Source organism: Euleptes europaea, chromosome 7 (genome assembly GCF_029931775.1).
Source record: "Euleptes europaea isolate rEulEur1 chromosome 7, rEulEur1.hap1, whole genome shotgun sequence".
NCBI lineage: Eukaryota > Metazoa > Chordata > Lepidosauria > Squamata > Sphaerodactylidae > Euleptes > Euleptes europaea.
The window spans coordinates 89,741,366-89,764,587 of NC_079318.1; the positions used below are offsets into that span (position 1 = coordinate 89,741,366).

General features: G+C 48.9%; 1 protein-coding gene across 1 annotated transcript; it reads left to right on the top strand.

The window, feature by feature from the left end:
- The first annotated feature begins 1,260 nt into the window (after positions 1–1,260).
- On the top strand, positions 1,261–23,222 carry CFAP45 (cilia and flagella associated protein 45). The gene is made up of 12 exons (XM_056853136.1): positions 1,261–1,271; positions 4,162–4,287; positions 7,898–8,031; positions 9,514–9,658; positions 11,888–12,058; positions 12,624–12,802; positions 16,895–17,024; positions 17,830–17,976; positions 18,940–19,053; positions 20,006–20,199; positions 22,377–22,601; positions 23,147–23,222. Exons 1-12 carry the CDS (start codon positions 1,269–1,271, stop codon positions 23,220–23,222), a joined length of 1,644 nt encoding a protein of 547 aa, XP_056709114.1. The 5' UTR covers positions 1,261–1,268.

Sequence of the window (23,222 nt, forward strand, 5' to 3'; positions counted from 1 at the left end):
CTGTAACTAGCGTTGCCAACCTCCAGGTGGCAGCTGGAGATCTCCTGCTATTACAACTGATCTCCAGGCGACAGAAAACTGTTCCCCTGGAGAAAATGGCTGCTTTGGCAATTGGCCTCTGTGGCAATGAAGTCCCTTCCAAACTCCGCCCTCCTCAGGCTCCACCCCCAAAATCACCAGGTATTTCCCAAACCGGAGCCGGGAACCCTAGTTGTAGTAGCAGGAGATCTCCAGGTGCTACCTGGAGGTTAGCAACCCTAGACATACCTCACGGCCAACCTGCACTGGAATTAGGGTTGTCAACCACCAGGTGGATCCTGGAGTCAAACTATAGTTTTTTCAATTAGGGCTTACTAGAATGAGGCCCTGACCTGGATGGCCCAGGCTAGCTTGATCTCGTCAGATCTCAGGAGCTAAGCAGGGTCGGCCCTGGTTAGTATTTGGATGGGAGACCACCAAGGAAGTCCAGGGTTGCTGTGCAGAGGAAGGCATTGGCAAACCACCTCTGTGAGTCTCTTGCCATGAAAACCCCCAAAGGGATCTCCATAAGTTGGCTGCGACTTGAAGGCACTTTACACACACAGAATGATGCTCCAGCTCATTTTCTATGGTGCAGTAAATATAATATGTGAAAAGCAGTGACTCACAAAAACTCATATTTTTTTAATAAATTTTTATTTTTATAAAATAAAAAAAACATAACAAATTGTAAATCACATAAACAAATAACTAAAAAGCAATACAAAAATACAAGAAATACAAAAAGAGCACTTGAAATAAACACTGTTTGTCTTTAAGGCGCCCCTGGACTTCGGTTTTATTTTGCAATAGATGTACCCTTACTGGGCTATAAAAAAACAAAATGTAAATTGACACATCCGTGGCCGAAATTCTCTACTGTCACCCAGTGGCGTCGCTCTAGGACTTGGCATCTCTATTAAAAAAAAGTAAGGAGTGGGGAAACTAGTTCGACGGTGAACCGGAAGTGCCTATAAGAACCGCCGTGGTAGCCTTTTCTTCCACCTTGCCTCTATGTCAAAGGAAGTGACGACCTCTTCCTCCCAAGGTGGCGTGGCTGGAGTCTTCGCGGCGTGCCCGAGGGAAGAGAGGCGCGGGAACGTCACTTCCGCTCCGCCGTGGAACCCACCCCCGCTGTTGCCTCGGTGAGACGTTGAGCGCGCGCGTTGCTATGGCGACGGGTCAACAGCGGCCGGAGGAGGAGGAGAGGCCGGCGGAGGCGCCCCCGGAGCCCAAAACCCGCGTCCGAGATGGTGAGAGGGAGAGCGGGCTGCCCCAAAAGAGCCTCTGCCCATGCTCAGAGGCATCAGTATTAATGGCGTCATCTTGTTTTATTGTTATTCTCATTAGCAATAATAACAATAAAGCGGGAGGCGCTCAACCGCTGGACCCTTGGGCTTTGTCAAGCTGGTCGTTCCACAGCGAGGGCACTCTGCTCGTGCTCAGAGGCATCACCTTTACAGTCGAAATCATAATCATTAATATCAAACATGACTATTGTTGTTGTTGTTATTGAAATAAATGGGGGTGAGGCTGGGCCCTGGGGTGAGCTCTAGCCCTGGACCCCTCTTCACATTCCCATGACCCCCTCCAGAGAAGCTGAAAGGCACTCTGTCCACACTCAGATGCATAAGGTTTATATCCTGCTTCTCTTTTTTTATTGTTTCTTTTTATACAAGTTTCAATATATATTTCTTATTCTACATACATTGTTTGTAAAACGTACTTTTCTCATTCCCTTCCCTCCCATCCCCCTCCCTAGCCCCACTCCTTCTTCTTATAATTTTTAGTCTCTTCTCAGCCGAAAAATGGCTCCCCAAGACAGCTGGCGTGACTATGGCGATCATGTATTAACTTAATTGATAGAATCATAGAGTTGGAAGGGACCACCAAGGTCATCTAGTCCAACCCCCTGCACAAGGCAGGAAATTCACCACTAACTTCCCCACACACACACACCCAGTGACTCCATGCCCAGGAGATGGCCAAGATGCCCTCCCTCTCATCATCTGCCTAAGGTCATAGAATCAGCGTTGCTGACAGATGGCCATCTAGCCTCTGCTTAAAAACCTCCAGGGAAAGAGAGCCCACCACCTCCCGAGGAAGCCTGTTCCACTGAGAAACCGCTCTGTTAGAAAGTTCTTCCTAATGTCTACACGGAAATTCTTTTTGATTTAATTTCAGCCCGTTGGTTCTGGTCTGACCTTCTGGGGCCACAGAAAACAACTTGGCACCCTCCTCTAGATCAGTGGTTCTCAACCTTTTTCCGACCGTGGCACCCTTCTGACCTTGTTTCCTTCCTGTAGCCCCCCTGCCTACTGGTAGAAAGGTTTTAAATGTTTAAATTTAAACATTTTGTTTGTAAATAGCCAAGGAACAAAGAAGCATAAACAACCACACAAAATGCACACATGCAGTTTTTATTGGGGAACTGAAATTTACAAAAAATACCCCACAAAAGGGGAATAAAACCCTCTAATAAACACAATGTTTTTGTGCCATGCCCCCCCATTTATGCAATTTTCACCTGGGGCCCCCTTGGAATATCCTGCCCGCCCCCGGGGGTCCATATGGCCCCAGGCTGAGAACCACTGCTCTAGATGACAGCCCTTCAGGTACTTGAAGGTGGTTATCGTATCCCCTCTCAGTCTTCTCCTCTTCAAGCTAAACATACCCAGCTCCTTCAACCTTTCCTTATAGGACTTGGTCTCCAGACCCCTCACCATCTTTATTGCCCTCCTCTGGACATGTTCCAGCTTGTCTACATCCTTCTTAAATTGGGGTGCCCAAAACGGAACACAATACTCTAGGTGAGGTAAATCTAGGCAGTGTTGTTATCACATTAATAATAATATATCACTAAATTCTATTAATATTACTAATGAATACACAGGTAAAATGGTGGTAAAAATAACCGTAGCAGCTTTGTCTCTGAGTAACAGTAGAGCACACTACAGTAGAGTGTCTGAATAGGTTTGCCTGGTCCCTCTTCGCCACCAGCAGGAGGTTTTTGGGGTGGAGCCTGAGGAGAGCAGGGTTTGGGGAGGGGAGGGAGAATCCCATTGCCAAAGCAGCCATTTTCTCCAAGTGAACTGATCTCTATCAGCTGGAGATCAGTTGTAATAGCAGGAGATCTCCAGCTAGTACCTGGAGGTTGGCAACCCTACATCTGAAGAAGTGAGCTTTGATTTGGCTCATGCTGGAATAAATGTTTTTAGTCTTCAGGTGCCACTGGACTTGTTTTATTTTGCTACGCTAGACTAACACAGCGACCCCTCTCCAATTGTTACCCGTTGCTTGTGATGCTGCTGCCTTTTCTTTTCTGGTACCTCTGAGTGCCTCTGGGCATGTGCAGAATCCTCAGCGGAATAAAGTTTGTGTGTGTATGTGGGTTGGCATGCTACAAATCAGAGGTTTCAATCTGATTGACCCTGTGGGGCACTATTTATTTATTTAGAGAGAGAAAAATTCCACCTCTCCAGTGACCTGCTTGACGCAGCTTACAATTAAGTCAGTCAAACAAAGCCACTAAAAATAAAGCCAATGACGTTAAAACAAGCCATTAAAAACAAGCCTTTGGGTACTGAGAACATGTAGTGGGTGCCAGCAAACAATGGCTGCCTAGGGGTGGGGAGGAGCACGGCCAACTACAAAACCTTGAGAGGTTCCAGGCCAAACATGGTCATATAATGGAGGGCGGTTTTTAGAGGAGATGCTTCCTGGATTTTTCTAAAGCACTTCCTGGTAAAGTTAGGTGGAGGTGAACTAAGAAGAATTTATTTGCTTGGGGGAAGAGAGCGGGCAACAGGACACACCTCAGCAAGCCGTATCCATGGATGCCACACTCAGGATCACTATCCAAATAGACCTTCAAGTCCACCTTATCTCTGAGAGCCAGCGTGGTGTAGTGGTTTGGAGCGGTGGACTCTAATCTGGAGAACCAGGTTTGATTCCCCACTCCTCCACATGAGCGGCGGACTCTAATCTGGTAAACCGGGTTGGTTTCCCCACTCCTACAAATGAAGCCTGCTGGGTGATCTGGGCCAGTCACAGCAGAAAGGGGGGGATACACAGCTTTTTAAAATAAAATAAAACCCAGATCTGCCGTCACATACCAGACTTCTGCTTCATTCTCCTCCACAGCCGGGCAGTGAGAGCGGGTCGCTGAGTGCTTCGTCCAATGCCTCCAGCAAGTCCCGATCCCACGTGCGCTACAGAACGAAGTCCTTCAATTCAGAAGTAGATGAAAGCCTTTTTGGGATGGCCAAGGTGAGGAGAAGAGGAGACAGGAGGGCTTTCCTCCTCCACTACAGAACAGCTTTTATAGTGCTAAAAGGACTTTTCTCTTTAAAATCTTCTGTGGTATTCTCTTGAATTTCTTCCACTCCGTTGTCTCTGGAGAGCCAGCATGGTGAAGTGGTTAAGAGCAGCGGACTCTAATCTGGAGAACCTGGTTTGATTCCCCATTCCTCCACATGAGTGGTGGACTCTAATCTGGTGAACCGGGTTGGTTTCCCCACTCCTCCACATGCAACCAGCTGGGTGACCTTGGGCTAGCCACAGCTCTCTCCGAACTCTCAGACCCACCTACCTCATAAGGGGAAGGGAAGGAGATTGTAAGCCGGTTTGATTCTCCTTAAAAGGTAGAGAAAGTTGGCTTATAAAAACCAACTCTTCTTTGTGGTTCTTTGTCCTGACTATCCAATCCCCGTGTAATCCATTACCAGCTGAAATTTGCCCCATGCTGCTTTTTACAATAGCGCCCTTCAAAATACCCTTTCTTTCTTTTGCTTACCACTGATCATTCTTTCGTTATTTCTCTCGACATTTAAATGGTTGCGGTTCCCTCTTTCTACCAAACGTTTCTGCTTTAATTTTATTTTCAATCTTTTATGGTTTCTTTTTTCTGTTCCGGTTCATTTTCTCTTCTTTCAAATGTGATTCATCTCAGATTTGCGGGGAGGGATTTGAGCTTCTTCAGTAGTGGATAGCTCTTGGTTATTTGGTGCTTTAATAAATTTAATTAAAGATCAATGGCGTGAACCAGCCAAAGTGACACACTTTTAAATTTCATCATGTCTGAGGGCTCTTTAAAAACACTTCTTTTTATTTTGCCGAATGTGACCTTTACTTTGTTCTGAGGATGCTAACGCTTGCTGCTCTGTAACATCAGTGATATCTTTTTAATTTTAATTGTAATGCATGGTTGTCAATCCGTGAAACGAGTATGAAACGACTGATCATGTGTATGGTTTTTAAAGGGAAAGGGAGTCCCCTGTGCAAGCACCAAGTCATTACTGACCTAAGGGGAGGCATTACATCCCGACATTTCCTAGGCAGACTGTGTTTACTGGGTGGTTTACCACTGCCTTCCCCAGTCGTCTACACCAGGGGTGTCAAACATATGGCTCAAGAGCCAGATCCGGCCACTTGAGAGCTCCTATCAGGCCTGTGAGCCAGCTTAGACAGCCACCCCCAGTCCCAATCTGGGCTGGCGAGCCCGTTGCGGCCGAGGCAGCCACCACCACCCCCTGCCCCCAATTTGGGCTGGCAAGGCATGGCCTGACCCGACCAGGATGTGGTAATGGCTGCCAACTTGGAAGGCTTCAAGAGGTGAGTGGACATGTTCATGGAGGAGAGGGCTATCCATGGCTACTAGTCAAAATGGATACTAGTCATGATGCATACCTGTTCTCTCCAGAATCAGAGGAGCATGCCTATTATATTAGGTGTTGTGGAACGGAGGCAGGATAATGCTGCTGCAGTCATCTTGTTTGTGGGCTTCTTAGAGGCACTTGTTTGGCCACTGTGTGAACAGACTGCTGGACTTGATGGGCCTTGGTCTGATCCAGCATGGCTTTTCTTATGTTCTTGTGACCAAGTGACATTTATGTCATATCCAGCCCTTGTAACAAATGTGTTTGACACCCTCGGTCTATACTTTTCTCCCAGCAAGCTGGGTACTCATTTCACCGACCTCGGAAGGATGGAAGGCTGAGACAACCTTGAGCCGGCTACCTGAAACCGACATCAATTGGGATCAAACTCAGGTTGCGAGCAGAGCTTTAACTGCAGTGCCGCAGCTTACCACTCTGCGCCACGGGGCTCCTGGTTTTTAAACTCGCTTAATTCCCCAACCTCCCTGCTCCCCTTCCCTTCCGCACAGTCTTTGAAATGACACATCCTCTGTAAACGTTGCTCTGGATGAATAATGGTTTTAAAATGAGCCTTTGATGCTTTCAGCCACCAATCCCTTAGATTAACAAGGTATTTTAATAGCACTTGGTTTTGTATTTTTAACTTTTATTCTTGTTTACAGGAAGCCACCCCAAGTGCCTTGGCATTAACTATTTTATTTATTAATTTTTAGTTTCATTCTTTCAAAAAACGGGGGGGGGGGGACAAGGGGGAGGACTTTAAATCCAGTAACTAAATAAAGTTTAAAAAGAAAAAAGGAAAAAAGATATTTGTAAAGACAAAAATATAACAACAGTGGTGGCGGATCTACACATAAGTTTCTAGAAACCGTTTCCAAATATTTAAAAATAAGTCCATATACGACTGCCATTTATATGGCATGTGTTCAAATATTGATAGACTTCTAAGGTCCTCAATCCAATCCACTTATTTACTGGAGGTGGGCTTTTATCTTTCCAGTGTTGTAATACAAGTCTTTTAGCTGTAGTAAGGACATGGAAGGTCCATTTTTGTTGACCATTGGTTAGCTTCCAAGAGATGGGCAGATATTTTAAAAGTACATAAGTATCCTCAAAAATCGCTGGACATTCTAATACAAAATTGATATGAGTAATAACTTCTTTCCAGAAAAAAACGAATTACTGGACGTGCCCAACACATACCTTTAAAGGACGATTCCTGTGAATTACACTGCCAGTAGTTAGACACTTTACTCAATCCTTTGCTAAAGAGTTGTCGTGGTGTCTAATACATCCTAAACATACCTTTTTGCTTAAGATCCATGGAGAGAGCAGGTATAAACTTTAAGGCCATATCCCATTGCTTTGGCAAAATTGAGCAATCTCGCTCCTTATTCCAGTCATTCCTGAGTGGGCGTTTGGGGCACCCCAATTTAAGAAGGACGTAGACAAGCTGGAACGTGTCCAGAGGAGGGCAACAAAGATGGTGAGGGGACTGGAGACCAAGTCCTAGGAGGAAAGGTTGAAGGAGCTGGGTATGTTTAGCTTGGAGAGGAGAAGACTGAGAGGGGATGTGACAACCTTGTCCTTCTAGAGCCTTCTGTTCAGCTAGACTGAATGCTAACCCCTCTATGGTTATGCAGGGCAGGATTTTGAATATGCCATACCCAGACAGGACCTGTTCTTGCTCTTCTGGCTCGATTGATTCATGAGCTCATGCCCTCTTGGAATGCTGCTTTTATGAGGAACTTTGATCACGTTATATCTCTCTTCTTTTAACATATAAATCTAATGCCTCTATCTCTGACATAATGCCTTTTTTATTAAGTGACAGGGACCGCAAGGCTTCACCGTCAGTGGCAAGATTTATCTCAGTCCTTATATCCCTCAAACATTAGATTTATGCTGCTCAAGATCAATTAATCAGGGAGCTTCTAAGGGATAAAGGAAGGAAAGGATGTGATCACCACCTTCAAGTACTTGAGGGGCTGTCATAGAGAGCAGGGTGCCGAGTTCCTTTCCGTTGCCACAGAAGGTCGGACCAGAACCAACGGGTTGAAATTAAATCCAAAGAGTTTCCAGCTAATCGTTAAGATCTTTTGACATTTAGCACGGTTCCTTAGCAAAACAGGCTTCCTCGGGAGGTGGTGGGCTCTCCTTCTTCTGGAGGTTTTTAAGCCGAGTCTCCCTTCCAGCGGTCCTGTTTTTGACATTTCTTGCAGAAGCTCCATCTGCCCCGCATCGGCAGCCCCATTGTGGTCCTCCAAGATGTCGCTACAGCAGGGAAGTCTCTTGGCTGGGGTCAAAAGCCGGAGACCATCCGCATCATCACCAGGGACCTAATCCGGGACCTCGTGTAAGGCTTTCCTCCTCCTGCCACTGCTGACTTTTCCCTTCCGGCTGTTCCAGCAGCCCATCATATCCCGATCCCCTTCTGCGGCTTCCCTCCTGGAAATCAGGGGTTCCTTAGAGCAGTGCTTTCGGTCCTTATCTCCCAGCCAGAAGGTGGGAGGGGTGTTGCCAAGAAGCATTCTCCGCTGCTGAAAGCCAGCATGGTGTAGTGGTTAAGAGCGGCAGACTCTAATCTGGAGAACTGGATAGAGCATCTGCTTGGCATGCAGAAGTTCCCAGGTTCAATCCCCGGCATACCCAGTTAAAGGGACTATGCAAGCAGGTGATGTGTAAGAGCCCTGCCTGAGACCCTGGAGAGCTGCTGCATATTTGAGTAGACAATACTGGCTTTGATGGATCAAGGGTCTGGTTCAGTATAAGGCAGCTTTCATGTGGGTTCACTCCTCCACAGGAAGCGTGCTGGGTGACCTTGGCCAGTCACAGTTCTCTCAGAACTCTCTCAGCCCCACCTGCCTCTGAAGGTATCTGTTGTGGGGAGGGGAAGGGAAGGTGATTGTAAACCAACTCTTCTTCTGCTCCTGTTGGCAGCAAAGGGTAGGACTCACAATAAAGGGTTGCAGGCGGAGAGGCAGCAGCTGGATATTGGGAAAAAGTTTTTTTACAGTAAGAGTAGTTCAGCAGCAGAATCAGCTACCTAGGGAGGGGGTGGGCTCCCCCTCACTGGCAGTCTTTGAGCAGATGCTGGACAAACACTTGTCAGGGATGCTCTAGGCTGGGTTCGATTCCCCACTCCTCCACATGAAGCCTGCTGGGTGACCTTGGGCCAGTCACAGTTCTCTCATAACCCGCTCAGCTCCACCTGCCTCACAAGGTGTCTGTTGTGGGAAGAGGAAGGGAAGGAGATTGTAAGCCGGCTTGATTCTCCTTAAAAGGTAGAGAAAGTCGGCATATAAAAACCAACTCTTCTTCAGGCTTCATGTGTAGGAGTGGGGAAACAAACCCGGTTCACCAGATTAGAGTCCAACGCTCATATGGAGGAGTGGGGAATCAAACCTAGTACTCCAGATTAGAGTCCGCCGCTCTTAACCAGTGCACCACGCTGGCTCTCACAGAGAAGGGCAGGGAGCGATTTGAGATGCTGAAGCCCCACCCCCTAAGGAGCTATATGAATCACTGAAGCCCCACCCTTAAGGAGTGGGGCAGGACACTGAAGCCCCTGCCCTCCCATCACTGAACATCTTACGCATGACCTCTCTGGCTTCTGTTATTTGTTCAGGCATTGCCTGCAGGCGCACCTTCGCAGCCATAAGGGCTAGAAACTTAAAACTCAACAAAAACCGAGATAACTCCACCAGCTGCACCATGCCGCATTTCTGCAGAGCCTCGGCATGTACCAAGCCTTACGTTTAGTGCAGCCTGCGATTGCCGTGGTGGAGGCCACGTAGAGGCCTTCCCAGTAACCTCTCCTTCTTGCTTTCTCGCCCAGCGTTCCCAAAACGGACCCTTCAGGGGAGTCGCTGATCATCAGCCCCCAGGACTTTGCGCGCATCAAAGACTCCTCCCGGGTCTGGACCAAGGAGGAGCGAGAAGCGAGGGAAGCAGCCCTCAAGGCAGAGCGAGACGCCATCATGGTACGTAAGGATATCTTTGTTGGTTGGTTCTTGTAGGTTATCCGGGCTGTGTGACCGTAGTCTTGGTATTTTCTTTCCTGACGTTTCGCCAGCAGCTGTGGCAGGCATCTTCCGACTTAGGTCCTTTATGTGTGGCTGTTTCACTCTTGATAACCCCTTCGACACCTCTGGGTCTTTGTTTTTTGTTTGTTTGTTTCTTTTTCTTTTTTAATTTTTAACTGTTTATTTACCAGCATATTGGGGAGACATGATAGCCATTTTAAATATTTGAAGGGATGTCACGTTGATGAGAGAACTAGCTTGTTCTCAGTTGCTCCAGAGACTAGGACACAGAGTAAAGGATTTAAACTAATAGGAAAGCGATTCCATTGAAACATTAGGAAGAACTTTCTGACGGTGAGGGCTGTTTGACGGTGAAATGCGCTGCCTCGGAGTGTGGTGGAGTCCCCGTCTTTGAAGGTCTTTAAGCAGAGACTAGATGGCCATCTGTCGGGAGTGCTTTGATTGTGGGATCCTGCATGGCGGGGGGAGGGTTGGGGCCACTGGGGATGTGGGGGGAGGTAGTTGTTAATTTCCTGCATTGTGCAGGGGGTTGGACTAGATGACCCTGGTGGTCCCTTCCAACTCTGTGATTCTATGATATGGTTGCACAAAGGGCAAGCAGGCTTAATTTCAAAATACTGTAAAACAGTAAACAACAAAATCAAATAACAATGGAAACTGCAACAAAAACACACAGCCAGACACTACAGTTGGTTTTATAGTTAAAAAATCCAAACAATTTGGCCCTGGGGTGGGGGTGGGGGGAGACAAGCGAACTGCAAGGAAGATTCCAGCATGAAATGGACTGACACTGCTGATGAACGATGACACTTCCAAAGCTCACGTGAACGCACAGACAGAATAGTCCAATAGTTAGAACCTACAACCCATAGTCAAATAATCGGAACCCACAACTGCTATATCCACTATGCTCTCTTATGGTGTGAGATTCACCACAAGCCTCTGGGTCTTTGTGTTGATTACGCATGCCGTTTCCGACTGTCAGAGGTCGCCTTGCTCTCCCCCCTGAGTTTCCCCGCGGTTTGTCCACGTTTTCAAATTTTGAGATAAAACAGATATCTGAAAACACGGGGAAACGCAGGGGGAGAGCGAGGTGACCTCTGACTGTCGGAAATGGCATGCGTAATCTACGCAAAGACCCGAAGTCGTCGGAGGGGTGACTGCAAAGAAAACAGCCATGCATGAAAGACCTTAGAGCCCTCAAGCCCGTCTTCCTCCTTGCCCTCTTGTTTCAGTCCCAGCCAGAGACAGTCCAAGCCAAAGTATTCTCTCTCACAGCACTCCCTGTTCTCTTGGTAAGAGAATGAGAGAGCACCATATGCACTTTTATATGTGTTATGTTATGTATGTATATCTAGTATGTTTTTATTCTGGTCTTGGACCTTATTAAACTCTTTGTACTTTGAGAGAGCACCACTCAGCAGGCCCTCCTGAAGATAGTTCCAGCTGGGTAAAGTTAATTGAGCCTGAAAAAGGGAGGGACAGTTTGTATCTAACATGCATTCCTTTTTTCTCTGAATCAGAAACATTCCTTGGTAGTGGAAAGCAAGAGAAGGTTAAGGTCCTAAAAGTGAAAAGGAGCCAACAATTTCTGTGTGGTCACCTGGAGATAGATCATGATGGGTAGCCATGTTAGTCTGTCGCTAGCAGTAGAAATTAGTAGGAGTCCAGTAGCACCTTAAAGACTAACAAAATTTCTGGCAGGGTATGAGCTTTGGTGAGCCACAGCTCACTTCTTCAGATACAGCTAGAATGGGATTCCATCTATCCTTAAGTAGAGAGGAGTGAATTAGACACACAATGGCAATGTCAAAAGCAAGTCAATGACATTAGCAGGCGTGATTAGATTAGGTGTGATATGCAGAGGGGTAGTAGGTGTGGAGAAATCAGCATTGGTAATGAGACAAGAATCCCAGATCTCTATTAAGTCCCAGAGAATGCATAGTCTTGAGCTTCATTATTAGTTGTAATTCACCTGGAGGCTATTCATAACTTGCCCCGGGCGATTGAGCAGCTGTTCTGAAGCCTGCATGTTGCAATTGGACAAAGCCTTCCAAGACTTGGGCTTGTCATCCCCTTGGCAGCTCCAGGCCTATGCACCCAAGCCGAGGTGAGCACTTGAGGCTGACCCGCTCCTCCACCACCACCCCGCCCTTCTCTCCTCAGGTGGCAGTGAACGAGCGAAAGAAGTCCATGCAGCAGAAGGAGATCTTGCGGAAGAAGAACGAGAAGCTGAACGACTTGGAGGAGGAGGCCAAGGAACGGGCGCAGTACCTGTTGGAGCGGGCCACCAATCTGCGCATGGAGCAGGAAGACGAAATCAAGGGTCTCAATGAGGTGGGGGCAGAAGGGAGAGAGGAATTGGGGGAGGGCGTTTCTCCCTCTGTTGATTAAGAGTTGTGTCACCACTGTGGGGGGGGGTGTTGTTTTGTGTGATGGGCACTTGGAACACTGGGAAACAAAGGCAGTAGATCAGTAGACCAAGGCCAGGGCCTTTTTGGCCGTGGCCCCTGCCTGTTGGAATTTTCTGGCTGCATACATGTTGAGTATGCCTTATCCAGACTGCCTGGGACCAGAAGGGGTCCATATTTCTGATCTGTATTTTGGAATATTTTTGAATTTTTGCATATGCATAATGAGATATCTTGGGGATGGGACCCAAATTCATTTATCTTTCATATATGTTTTATATACACTTTATACACACAGAAAAATAAGAAGAGTTGGTTTTTATATGCCGACTTTCTCTACCACTTAAGGCAAAATCAAACCGAGCGGCCCGGTTCTGAGCTGCCTGCTTTGAGCATTCTCTGGGCAGAACTCATTGGCACGCGATAGCGGGTTTGGGCTTCCTGAGGAAACTGCTGTATCTCAGCACTGAGCTCCCCTCCGCTCTCTACAGGTCATCCTGGAAGCCAAATGCCACGCCATCCGCGACGCTCAGATCCTGGAGAAGAAGCAGATCGAGAAAGAGCTGAACGAGGAGGAGATGCGGCTGGCCCGGATGATGGAGGCGGAGAGGCAGAAGGGCAACAAGATGCAGGAGGAACTGGAGCGGAAGAGGAAGGAGGAGCTATTCAGGTCAGCCAAGACCTCAGCATTCCACAGGGGGAGATAGAATCATAGAGTTGGAAGGGACCACCTGGGTCATCTAGTCCAGCCCCCAACACAATGCAGGAAATTCACAACTACCTCCCCCCCACACCCCCAGTGACCCCTACTCCATGCCCAGATGGCCAAGATGCCCTCCCTCATGATCTGCCTAAGGTCATAGAATCAGCATTGCTGACAGATGGCCATCTAACCTCTTAAAACCATCCAGGGAAGGAGAGCTCACCACCTCCCGAGGAAGCCTGTTCCACCAAGGAACTGCTCTAACTGTTAGAAAGTTCTTCCTAATGTTTAGATGGAAACTCTTTTGATTTTCCTCTGACTTGTTGGGCTGATGTTTGGTCCTCGGTGCCTGCCCCAAGATGCTACTAAGAGACAAATGATAGCTTTTTCCCCCTGAGGGTCAAAGGCAGCTTGAGAAGAAGGCTCACTGCTTGGCATGTGTGTCTGCTACATTCCATTTTTGTCACTGGCCAACACAGGCATTACAGGTTTTATTTGTTCGTTCTTTCAGAAACCTGCTAAGCCTTTATATCCATAGGCAACTTTGGGACAAAAAAAAAAAAAGCGTTCATCATGGGCAAGCAATGTCTCTCTCATACCACTGTTAGGTCTCTTAAAAATGTTCTGCTTCCAGCCTTAGATGCGTTCCTTTTTACAAAAAAAAAGTTAGATAATTTCACGGAGGAAGATAGATAACTTGAAGGAAGGCTTTGACCGGTGTGCTAAATGGATCCTCCTTGCTTGGAAACAGTCTACCTCTGAATGCTGGAAGCTGGGGGCAAATAACAGGGGAGGGATGTCTCCTTGTGGGCTTCCCAGTGGCCTGCGTACTCACTGTCTGAGAACTCATGCTGGAGGAGAAGGTTCACAAACAAACACATGAAGGTGCTGCGGACTGAATCAGACCCTCAGTCCATCTAGGTCAGTATAGCCTACTCGGACTGTCAGTCGCTCTCCAGGGTCTCCGGCAGAGGTCTTTCACACCACCTACTGCCTGCTCCTTTTTTGATGGAGATGCCGGAGATTGAACATGGGGTAAAGCGTGGAGTAGTGATTAAGAGCAGTGGACTCTAATTTGGAGAACCAGGTTTGATTCCCCACTCCTCCACATAAGCGGCGGACTCTAATCTGAAGAACCGGTTTGGTTTCCCCACTCCTCCACATGAGTGGCAGACTCTAATCTGAAGAACCGGGTTTGATTCCCCACTCCTCCACATGAGTGGCAGACTCTAATCTGAAGTACTGGGTTGGTTTCCCCACTCCTCCACATGAAGCCAGATAGGTGACCTTGGGCTAGTCACAGTTCTCTTAGAGCTCTCTCAGCCTCACCTACCTCACAAGGTGTCTGTTGTGGGGAGAGGAAGGGAAGGAGATTGTAAGCTGGTTTGATTCTCCTTTAAAAAGGTAGAGAAAATTGGCATATAAAACCAACTCTTCTTCTGCATGCCAGGCAGATGCTCTATTACTGAGCCACAGCTCCTCCCCTTCCTTGGTCTGATGTAAGAAGGCCGTTCTCATGCTCTTAGCATGTGTGGCTTTGGGTCTCAATTCTTGTGTAGCATCAGATAAGAGTGCCCCGAATGCCACATGTTACCTCAAACGAGCCAGCCCAATCTTTTGACTGCTGGCCTCTAGCACCACGCTGAAGATCCAGTACTCTGACCTTCTGACGTCAAGGCTGTGTGTACACTTCCTACTCTGCCTTGTCCCAAGAACTATCATACTGCCCTTGGACAAATCTATGGTGAGACCACACTTGGAATACTGTGTGCAGTTCTGGTCACCCCACCTAAAAGAGGATATTGCAGAGCTTGAGAAGGTGCAGAAAAGAGCAGCCAAAATGATCAGGGGACTAGAGCAACTGCCCTATGAGGAGCGGTTAAAACACTTGGGGCTGTTTAACTTGGAAAGAAGGCGATTCAGAGGAGACATGATAGAGGTCTATAAAATTATGCATGGGATGGAGATTGTGGACAGGGAGAAACTTTTCTCCCTCATAATAGCGGAACTTGGGGTCATCTGCTGAAGCTGGAGGGTGAGAGATTCAAAACAGATAAAAGGAAGCATGTCTTCACACATAGCATAGTTAAATTGTGGAACTCCCTGCCCCAGGAGATGGCTGCCAGCTTGGAGGGCTTTAAGAGAGGAGTAGACGTGTTCATGAAGGAGAGGGCTATCCATGGCTACCAGTCAAAATGAATACTAATGATGCATACCAATTCTCTCCAGGATCAGAGTAGCATGCCTATAATATTAGGTGCTGTGGAACACAGGCAGGACAATTCTGCTGCAGTTGTCTTGTTTGTGGGCTTCCTAAAGGCGCCTGGTTGGCCACTGTGTGAAAAGACTGTTGGATTTGATGGGCCTTGGTGTGATCCAGCATGGCCATTCTTATATTCTTATATAAGACTAGTGCAATAGTAAGCAGATTCTCAGGGTTTTTCCCCCTCACCCATGAGGACTGGTTAGTTGGTTATAGGACCGACATGTTTCAATAACAGTATGGGTAGGGAGGCTGAATGAGGGGTGGAGGAGGCAAAATATCTTTTCCTTTCTGTCCATTTCTGCTAATAGAAGAGGCAGAAAGGGCGGCTTTATTTATTTATTTGTTTACTTACTTATTTACATATTGGTATTTATAGCCCACCCTCCTCCCAGTCAAACCGGGCCCAGGGTGGGTACAACCTCTAAAATCAACAGAAACCATAAAACATTAAAATATCAATAATTAAAACGGTGGCTCAGTGCTAGAGCCTCTGCTCGGCATGCAGAAGATCCCAGGTTCAATCCCTGGCATCTCCAGTTAAAGGGACTAGGCAGGTAGGTGATGTGAAAGACCCCTGCCTGAGACCCTGGAGAGCCACTGCCGGTCTGAGTAGACAATACTGACTTCAATGGAGCAAGGGTCTGATTCAGCATAAGGCAACTTCACGTGTTCATGTGTTCAACAATTTAAAACAATTTAAAACAAGGTGGCATTGAGGAAGTAGTAATTGCTGTGGACTGGACAGCAGGATCACCCCCACAGATGACAAATGGAGGGAGAAGGGATGGGGAGGACAGTGCGATAGATAGCTTAGGGTAGCTAGCAGCTGCCCTCGTAGGCCTGGCAGAATAGTTCCTTTTTGCAGGTCCTACGGAAGTCTTTCAGGTCCCTGACGTTACTAGGGATACTAGTCATAGAATCATAGAGTTGGAAGGGACCACCAGGGTCATCTAGTCCAACCCCCTGCACAATGCAAGAAATTCAGGAAACCCGTTGTTTCTGGTCCGACCTTCTGGGGCAACCGAAAAGAACTCGGCACCCTCCTCTAAGTGACAGCCCTTCAAGTACTTGAAGATGGTTATCGTATCCCCTCTCAGTCTTCTCCTATTCAGATTAAACATACCCAGCTCCTTCAACCTTTCCTTATAGGACTTGGTCTCCAGACCCCTCACCATCTTTGATGCCCTCCTCTGGACACGTTCCAGCTTGTCTACATCTTTCTTAAATTGCGGTGCCCAAAACTGAACACAGTACTCTAGGTGAGGTCTAACCAGAGCAGAGTAAAGCGATACCAGTACTTCGTGTGATCTGGACACTATTCTTCTGTTGATACAGCCCAAGATCACATTTGCCTTTTTAGCTACCGCATCACACTGCTGACTCATGTTCAGTGTTTGGTCTACTAAGACCCCAAGATTCTTTTCACACACATTATTCCACCAGGCCGGGGCAGCCGCACCTGCTTTGGGCCGAGGATCACCAGTAGGTTATTTGCAGAGCATAAAGCTTTCCGGGGGGCTTATCCCCTTACCAACTTACTGGTCCCGCGACCCCAAGAATAGTCTTCCCCAGAGTTGAAAAGCATTTAATCTCAGAATCCTCATTGGGCCGTGTGAGATTCTGCATTCACCTGGAGCTCTTTGCAGGGTAGGGACTGCATTTTGTGCCGGTCCCGAGCACACTGCTAATAGGAAAGCTAGCCGTGCCAAAGTTAGCTCGGGGGAGAGTCGGGACAGTGGGGGCCCTGGCCCCATTCGGCCCCAGTAAGACCATTCCTGCCACCCAATTCCCAGGGGGAGGCGCCACATCATTGAACAGATCGAGAAGAACCAGGAGCTCCGTGCCATGAAGGCCGAGCAGAGGGATCTGGAGGCCCAAGAGATGCTCGACTATCTGGAGCAGCTGCAGGTCGAAGACGAGAGGGTAAGGAGCGCCGGCAGGTGGGCAGGAGGGTGGGCGGCCCCGTCAGCATAACTGATGAACACGGAGGATTCCGTTTTAAATGGGACAAGCGCCAGACACTGCAGACAAGTTATTTTAAACGAGGAACTCTGTTAGAATGAGTCAACTTTTTATGTCATCTAGTCACAAGGGCCCTGACCTGGGCTAGCCCAATCCCATCAGATCTCAGAAGCTAAGCAGGGTCAGCTCTGGTTGATACTTGGATGGGAGACCATTGAGGATGTCCTGGGTCACTACACAGGGGCAGGCAATGGCAAACCACCTCTGTTCATCTCTTGCCTTGAAAACCTTACTGGGTCACCATAAGTCAGTGCGATTTCCAGAGAGCCGGCATGGTGTAGTTGCTTGGAGTGGTGGACTCTGATCTGGAGAACCGGGTTTGATTCCCCTCGCCTCCATATGAGCGGCGGACGCTAACCTGGTGAACCGGGTTTGATTCCCCATTCCTACACATGAAGCCAACCTTGGTCTAGTCACAGCTCTCTTAGAGCTCTCTCAGCCCCATTTACCTCACAAGGTTTCTGTTGTGGGGAGGGGAAGGGAAGGTGACCGTAAGCCGGTTTGATTCTCCCTTAAGTGGTAGAGAAAGTCGGCATATAAAAACCAACTCTTCTTCCACCGCCACCAGCCCCAAGGACTTCGGGTTTAAGATATATATGAATAAGGATAATCCAGAGATGCAAAACGTCCGTCTGGAAAATTAGTTCTGATCTGAACGAGGAGGAATCCCCACCCTCTCTCTCCCCCCCCTCCCTTCCTCCCCCAGGAGATGGACCACAGGAGGCTGGAGCAGCTGAGGATCCAGGCCGAAATCAAACATATCAATGACGAGAACCAGAAGCGCAAGCAGGAGAGGCTGGAGCAGGAGAGGCTGTCTGACATGCGGGTGCTGGAGTACCAGCGGCAAAAAATGGTTCGTAGCCCGCGGTCCTTGGGCAGGCAAGGGGTTGCCGGCTGGGACAAAGAAGCAGCAGGGCCAATAGCAGTCAGTCATGGCAGGGAACACATAGAGCTGCCTTATACTGAATCAGACCCTCGGTCCATCAAAGTCAGTATTGTCTACTCAGGCCGGCAGCGGCTCTCCAGGGTCTCAGGCAGAGGTCTTTCCCATCATCTACCTGCCTAGTGTAGTGGTTAAGAGCGGTGGTTTGGAGCGGTGGAGTCTGATCTGGAGAACCGGGTTTGATTCCCCACTCCTCCACATGAGTGGCGGAGGCTAATCTGGTGAACTTGATTTGTTTCCCTCTCCCACAAACGAAGCCAGCTGGGTGACCTTGGTCAAGTCACGCTCTCTCAGCCCCACCTACCTCACAGGGTGTCTGTTGTGGGGAGTAGAAGGGAAGGTGATTGTAAGCTGGTTTGATTCTCCCTTAACTGGAGATGGCAGAGATTGAACCTGGGACCTTCTGCACGCCAAGCAGATGCTCTACAAACTGAGCCACAGCCCCTCAAATTATTGTATTGAACACATGAAGCTGCCTTCAATCAGACCCTTGGTCCATTGAAGTCAGCATTGTCTATTCAGACTGGCAGCGGCTCTCCAGGGTCTCAGGCAGAGGTCTTTCATATCACCTACTTGCCTAGTCCCTTTAACTGGAGATGCTGGGGATTGAACCTGGGATCTTCTGCATGCCAAGCAGATGTTCTACAAACTGAGCCACAGCCCCTCCAGGGAAGCTCCCCCAGGGATTGTACTACAAGGTTTCTTGGCAATGAAGGTGGATCATCTGTCGCCCCTTCCCATTCATGCCTCTTGGTGCTTGGTGGCATCAGCGAAATTTTTGGATCCTATCGCCCCTTGCGTCTCTGGCTGTTATGGGCAACTTTCCCGTAGCCAGGAAAAGCTCATCAGCAACTAATTGTTTGTCCATCCCAGGCACGGGAGACCGAGTTTGAGGCTGAGCAGGAGAGGATCCGCCGGGAGAAGGAGATGGAGACGGCCCGCCTGCGGGCTTTGCAGGAGAAGGCTCAGGATCACCAAGCGGAGCAGGTATGACCCGGACCTTGTGGTCGAGTTCTTAAAATGTGGCCAGTTCTCCCCAGAGGAGTGAGACAAGGACCTAAGAACTGACCCGGCTTTAACATCCAAATCGCAAGATGTCAAGATGTACACTGCATTGGTCAGGCGACACCTGGAGTATTGTGTGCAGTTCCGGAGGCCTCACTTCAAAAAGAATGTGGGGCGGAATCAAGCGGATGCAGAGGAGAGCGACGAGGATGATCGGGGCCTGGAGACCAAGCCCTACAAGGAAAGGCTGAGGGACCTGGGACATAGAATCATAGAGTTGGAAGGGACCACCAGGGTCATCTAGTCAGACCTCCTGCACAATGCAGGAAATTCCAAACTACCTCCCCCCCACACACCCAGTGACCCATATTCCATGCCCAGAAGATGGCCAAGGTGCCCTCCCTCTCATGATCTGCCTGAGGTCATAAAATCAGCATTGCTGACAGATTGCTCTCTTTTAAGTTTTTGAAGAGTGGTCAATTTGAGGAGGGCAGGGAGCTGTTCCTGTTGGAAGCAGAGGACAAGACTCACAATAATGGGTTTAAATTGCGGGTGGAAAGGTACCGGCTGAATATTAGCAAACAAAAACTTTTACAGTAAGAGTTGTCCGACAGTGGGATCGGCTGCCTAGGGAGGTGGTGAGCTCCCCCTCACTGGCAGTCTTTAAGCAGAGGCTGGACAAGCACTTGTCAGGCATGCTCTAAGCTGATCCTGCATTGAGCAGGGGTTGGACCGTGGCCTGTATGGCCCCTTCCAACACAGCCTAGGTTGGCAGCGGGAGGATTCCTTTTCAGAAAGAGAGGAAAAAAGAGGGTCAGAACGCCAGAGCCGCTTCCCATTCCTGAGTAGTAAGCTGGGATCTCCCCCTCCGCTCGTACAGGTTCTGGCAATCAAACCTTGCTTCCCTTTTCTCTCCCCATTCCCCCCCCCCCAGGATGCGCTGAGGGCCAAGCGCAACCAAGAGGCAGCCGAGCGGGAGTGGCGGCGGAAGGAGAAGGATGCCATTCAGAAAAAGACTCAGACAGAAGCCATGCTGAAACAGAGCCGCCTGGAGCAGGTGGCCAAGAAGGAGCACGACCTGGCCGTCCAGGTGCAGCGAGACAGGGCCGAGTTCGAGAGGATCGTCAGGTAAGAAGCTATGGGCCCTCCCCCTCGGGCGCAGAAGCTGGAGTAAACCTTGCTGCGATGGAATCTGTGATTTGTATGCTTTGCCCCGTGGTGCAGAGTGGTAAGCTGCAGTACTGCAGTCAGAAGCTCTGCTCACGACCTGAGTTCGATCCTGACGGAAGTCGGTTTCAGGTAGCCGGCTTAAGGTTGACGTGGCCTTCCATCCTTCCGAGGTTGGTAAAATGAGTACCCAGCTTGCTGGGGGTCAAGTGTAGACGACTGGGGAAGGCAATGGCAAACCACTCTGTAAACACTGTCTGTCTAGTAAACGTCGGGATGTGACGTCACCCCGTGGGTCAGGAATGACCTGGTGCTTGCACAGGGGGACTACCTTTACCTTTTAATGCTTTGCTTAGGTGAGGTTGGTACGGCTTGAAGGCCTGGGGGTGGAGGTGGCTCTGCAGGTAGTTGGGCAGAGATCTGACTGTGCCTGAGCACCAGCTTGCTTGGAAGAAGGAGCCTTGGCCAGAGCCGTTTTCCCGACAGGGCGGTTGAGACCCTGTTGGCTCGTTATGTCATCTGATCTGGATTTGGTGGCTGTCTGCAGTACCTTCCTCCCGCCACTTGCAGTTGGTGGTGCTGCGGCGAAGCCAACATCCCGTCGACAGAAAGTTCTCTTCCCCTGCAAGCTCCGCACTGGCAAGCCAGAAAATTGCCCCCTCCCCAAAAAAACCCGGTCTCAAAGAGTGTTACAAGGGTGACTGTGGATTGGCTAAGAATGGTAGCTTTACCAATTGGTCAACAGTGTGATGTAGAAGAGGAAGAAGAAGAGTTGGTTTTTGTAATGCCGACTTTTATATGCCTGGGGCTCCCAGATCCTAGTCTGACACTATAACCCCTAGAACATAAGAACATAAGAAAGGCCCTGCTGGATCAGACCAAGGCCCATCAAGTCCAGCAGTCTGTTCACACAGTGGCCAACCACAAACAAGACGACTGCAGCAACACCATCCTGGAGAGCCAGCGTGGTTCAGTGGTTAAGAGCGGTGGTTTGGAGCAGTGGACTATAATCTGGAGAACCGGATTTGATTCCCCATTCCTCCACATGAGCGGCGGAGGCTAATCTGGTGAACCGGGTTGGTTTCCCTGCTCCTCCACACAAAGGGAAGGGAAGTGTGATTGTAAGCTGGTTTGATTCTCCCTTAAGTGGTAGAGAAAGTCGGCATATAAAAAACAACTCTTCTTTTCTTCTTCTTCCGTGGCAGAGTGGGGATTTCAACCTGGGGCTCCCAGATCCTAGTCTGACACTATAACCCCTACACCATGCTGGCATTGTACAGGGGAGGGGAGAATCCTTTAGATATGTTAGCCCTAGACTATGAAAGGCTTTAAAGGTCACAGCCAGCACCTTGAATTGGACTTGGAAGCAACCTGGCAGCCGGGATGTCTGTTTTGAGACAGTCAGAATACGTTCCTGTTGGCTCGGGCCTACCAGTAACCAGGCCGCTTCCTCCACCCCTCTGAAACTCCGGAAGTGCATCAAGGCCTGATGGAAGTTTTCCCAACTGCAGCCTTACCCTCCAGTGAGCCCGCCAAAGCCAGCAGAAAGCTAGCCGTAGGGGATTCCCAGCTAGAGTCGGGCCCAGGCGCTCCCTCTCAATTGCATAAGCCTACAGTAGAACCTCTCATCAAAAAGTATCATTAAATACAATTGTGGATTTCTGGCAAATCTCTTTAAATTACAAAAATCAAAATACAGGTTGGTTGGTTTGCTTGTTTTATTTATTTATTTATTGGATTTATATTCCGCTCTCATTCCCAGCAAGCCGGGCTCAGAGCGGGTCACAACAAATAATAAAACATCAATTAAAACACACATTAAAATTTATATTAAAACATATTTTAAAACGCCCTATGTCATATAATACAGTAAACAAGATGGCATTTAGTTCCAGATCCCAAACTACTGGACAGGCCCGGTTAGCAGTGCACCCCCAAACCAAGTTGGGAGGAGGTTGTCAATTCACCAGGTCAAGTTCCCAAATGAACATATGCTTACAAACCAATTTGAACAAATTCAAATTATGGATGAGAGGTACTGCTTTAGGCTTATGCATATTTGATATTTTTAGTACCTTTATTCCCACATGGGTTTAGTGCTCTCTCCCAATTGGCAAGGTCTCCCCCGCCCCCCACAGAATCCAACGGGAGCAGATCGAGAAGGAGCGGAAGGAGCATGAGAGGCGCAAGGCTCTCCAGCTGACCCACGCCGACGAGATCCGGCGCCAGGTCCGCGAGCACCAGCACAAGCAGGTGCAGGAGCGCATCGCCATCTTTGAGGAAGGCCAGCGGCTCAAGGAGGAGGCGCGCCGGCGCAGCGAGCGCCTCAACGAGATCAAACGGAAGAAACTGGACGAGCTCCGGTGAGGCCACTTGACCCCTCGCACCCCTGTCCACCGTGTGCCTTTGCCCCCACCCCACAATATTTCTGATGCCCACATATTTTTTTGAGTTTTTCATGCTGAACCGTCATTCAGGAAGTGACTGCGAAGCTGGCACATACCTGCTTCGCATTTCTTAAGAGCCCCTTTAATGCTACCTTTTGTATTTGCTCCGCCCCCACACCGAAGCATTCACTGAAGGAACTACGAAAAATCACAAACGTGGCTTAGCTATGCAAACGAGCATTGCCAATGGCTATGCAAGCTAAGGAGCAGGCAAGTGGGGTGTGTGTGGAATTTCTCCTTTTGCGTCGGGACCGTGAATGGGCATTTTAGAGGTCGTATTTTTTAAAAAGAGCTTTGAGTGAGCATCAAAACTGACCCTGCATCAATGGCCAGGCAGAAGCGGCCCAGCCCAGGGGGCCTGCCCCCATTAGAACAAAGCCGTCGCTTGCACACCCGCACCACGGCCCTGGCTCCCTTGCCATTTGGTGACCAGCCTCTCCTCCTTCTCTCCTTGTCTGCAGGGCTGTCGGCCTCCCTGAGAAGTACTGTGCCCAGGTGGAGCGCAAAACGTACAAAGGGTCGACCCCGGTGCACTGA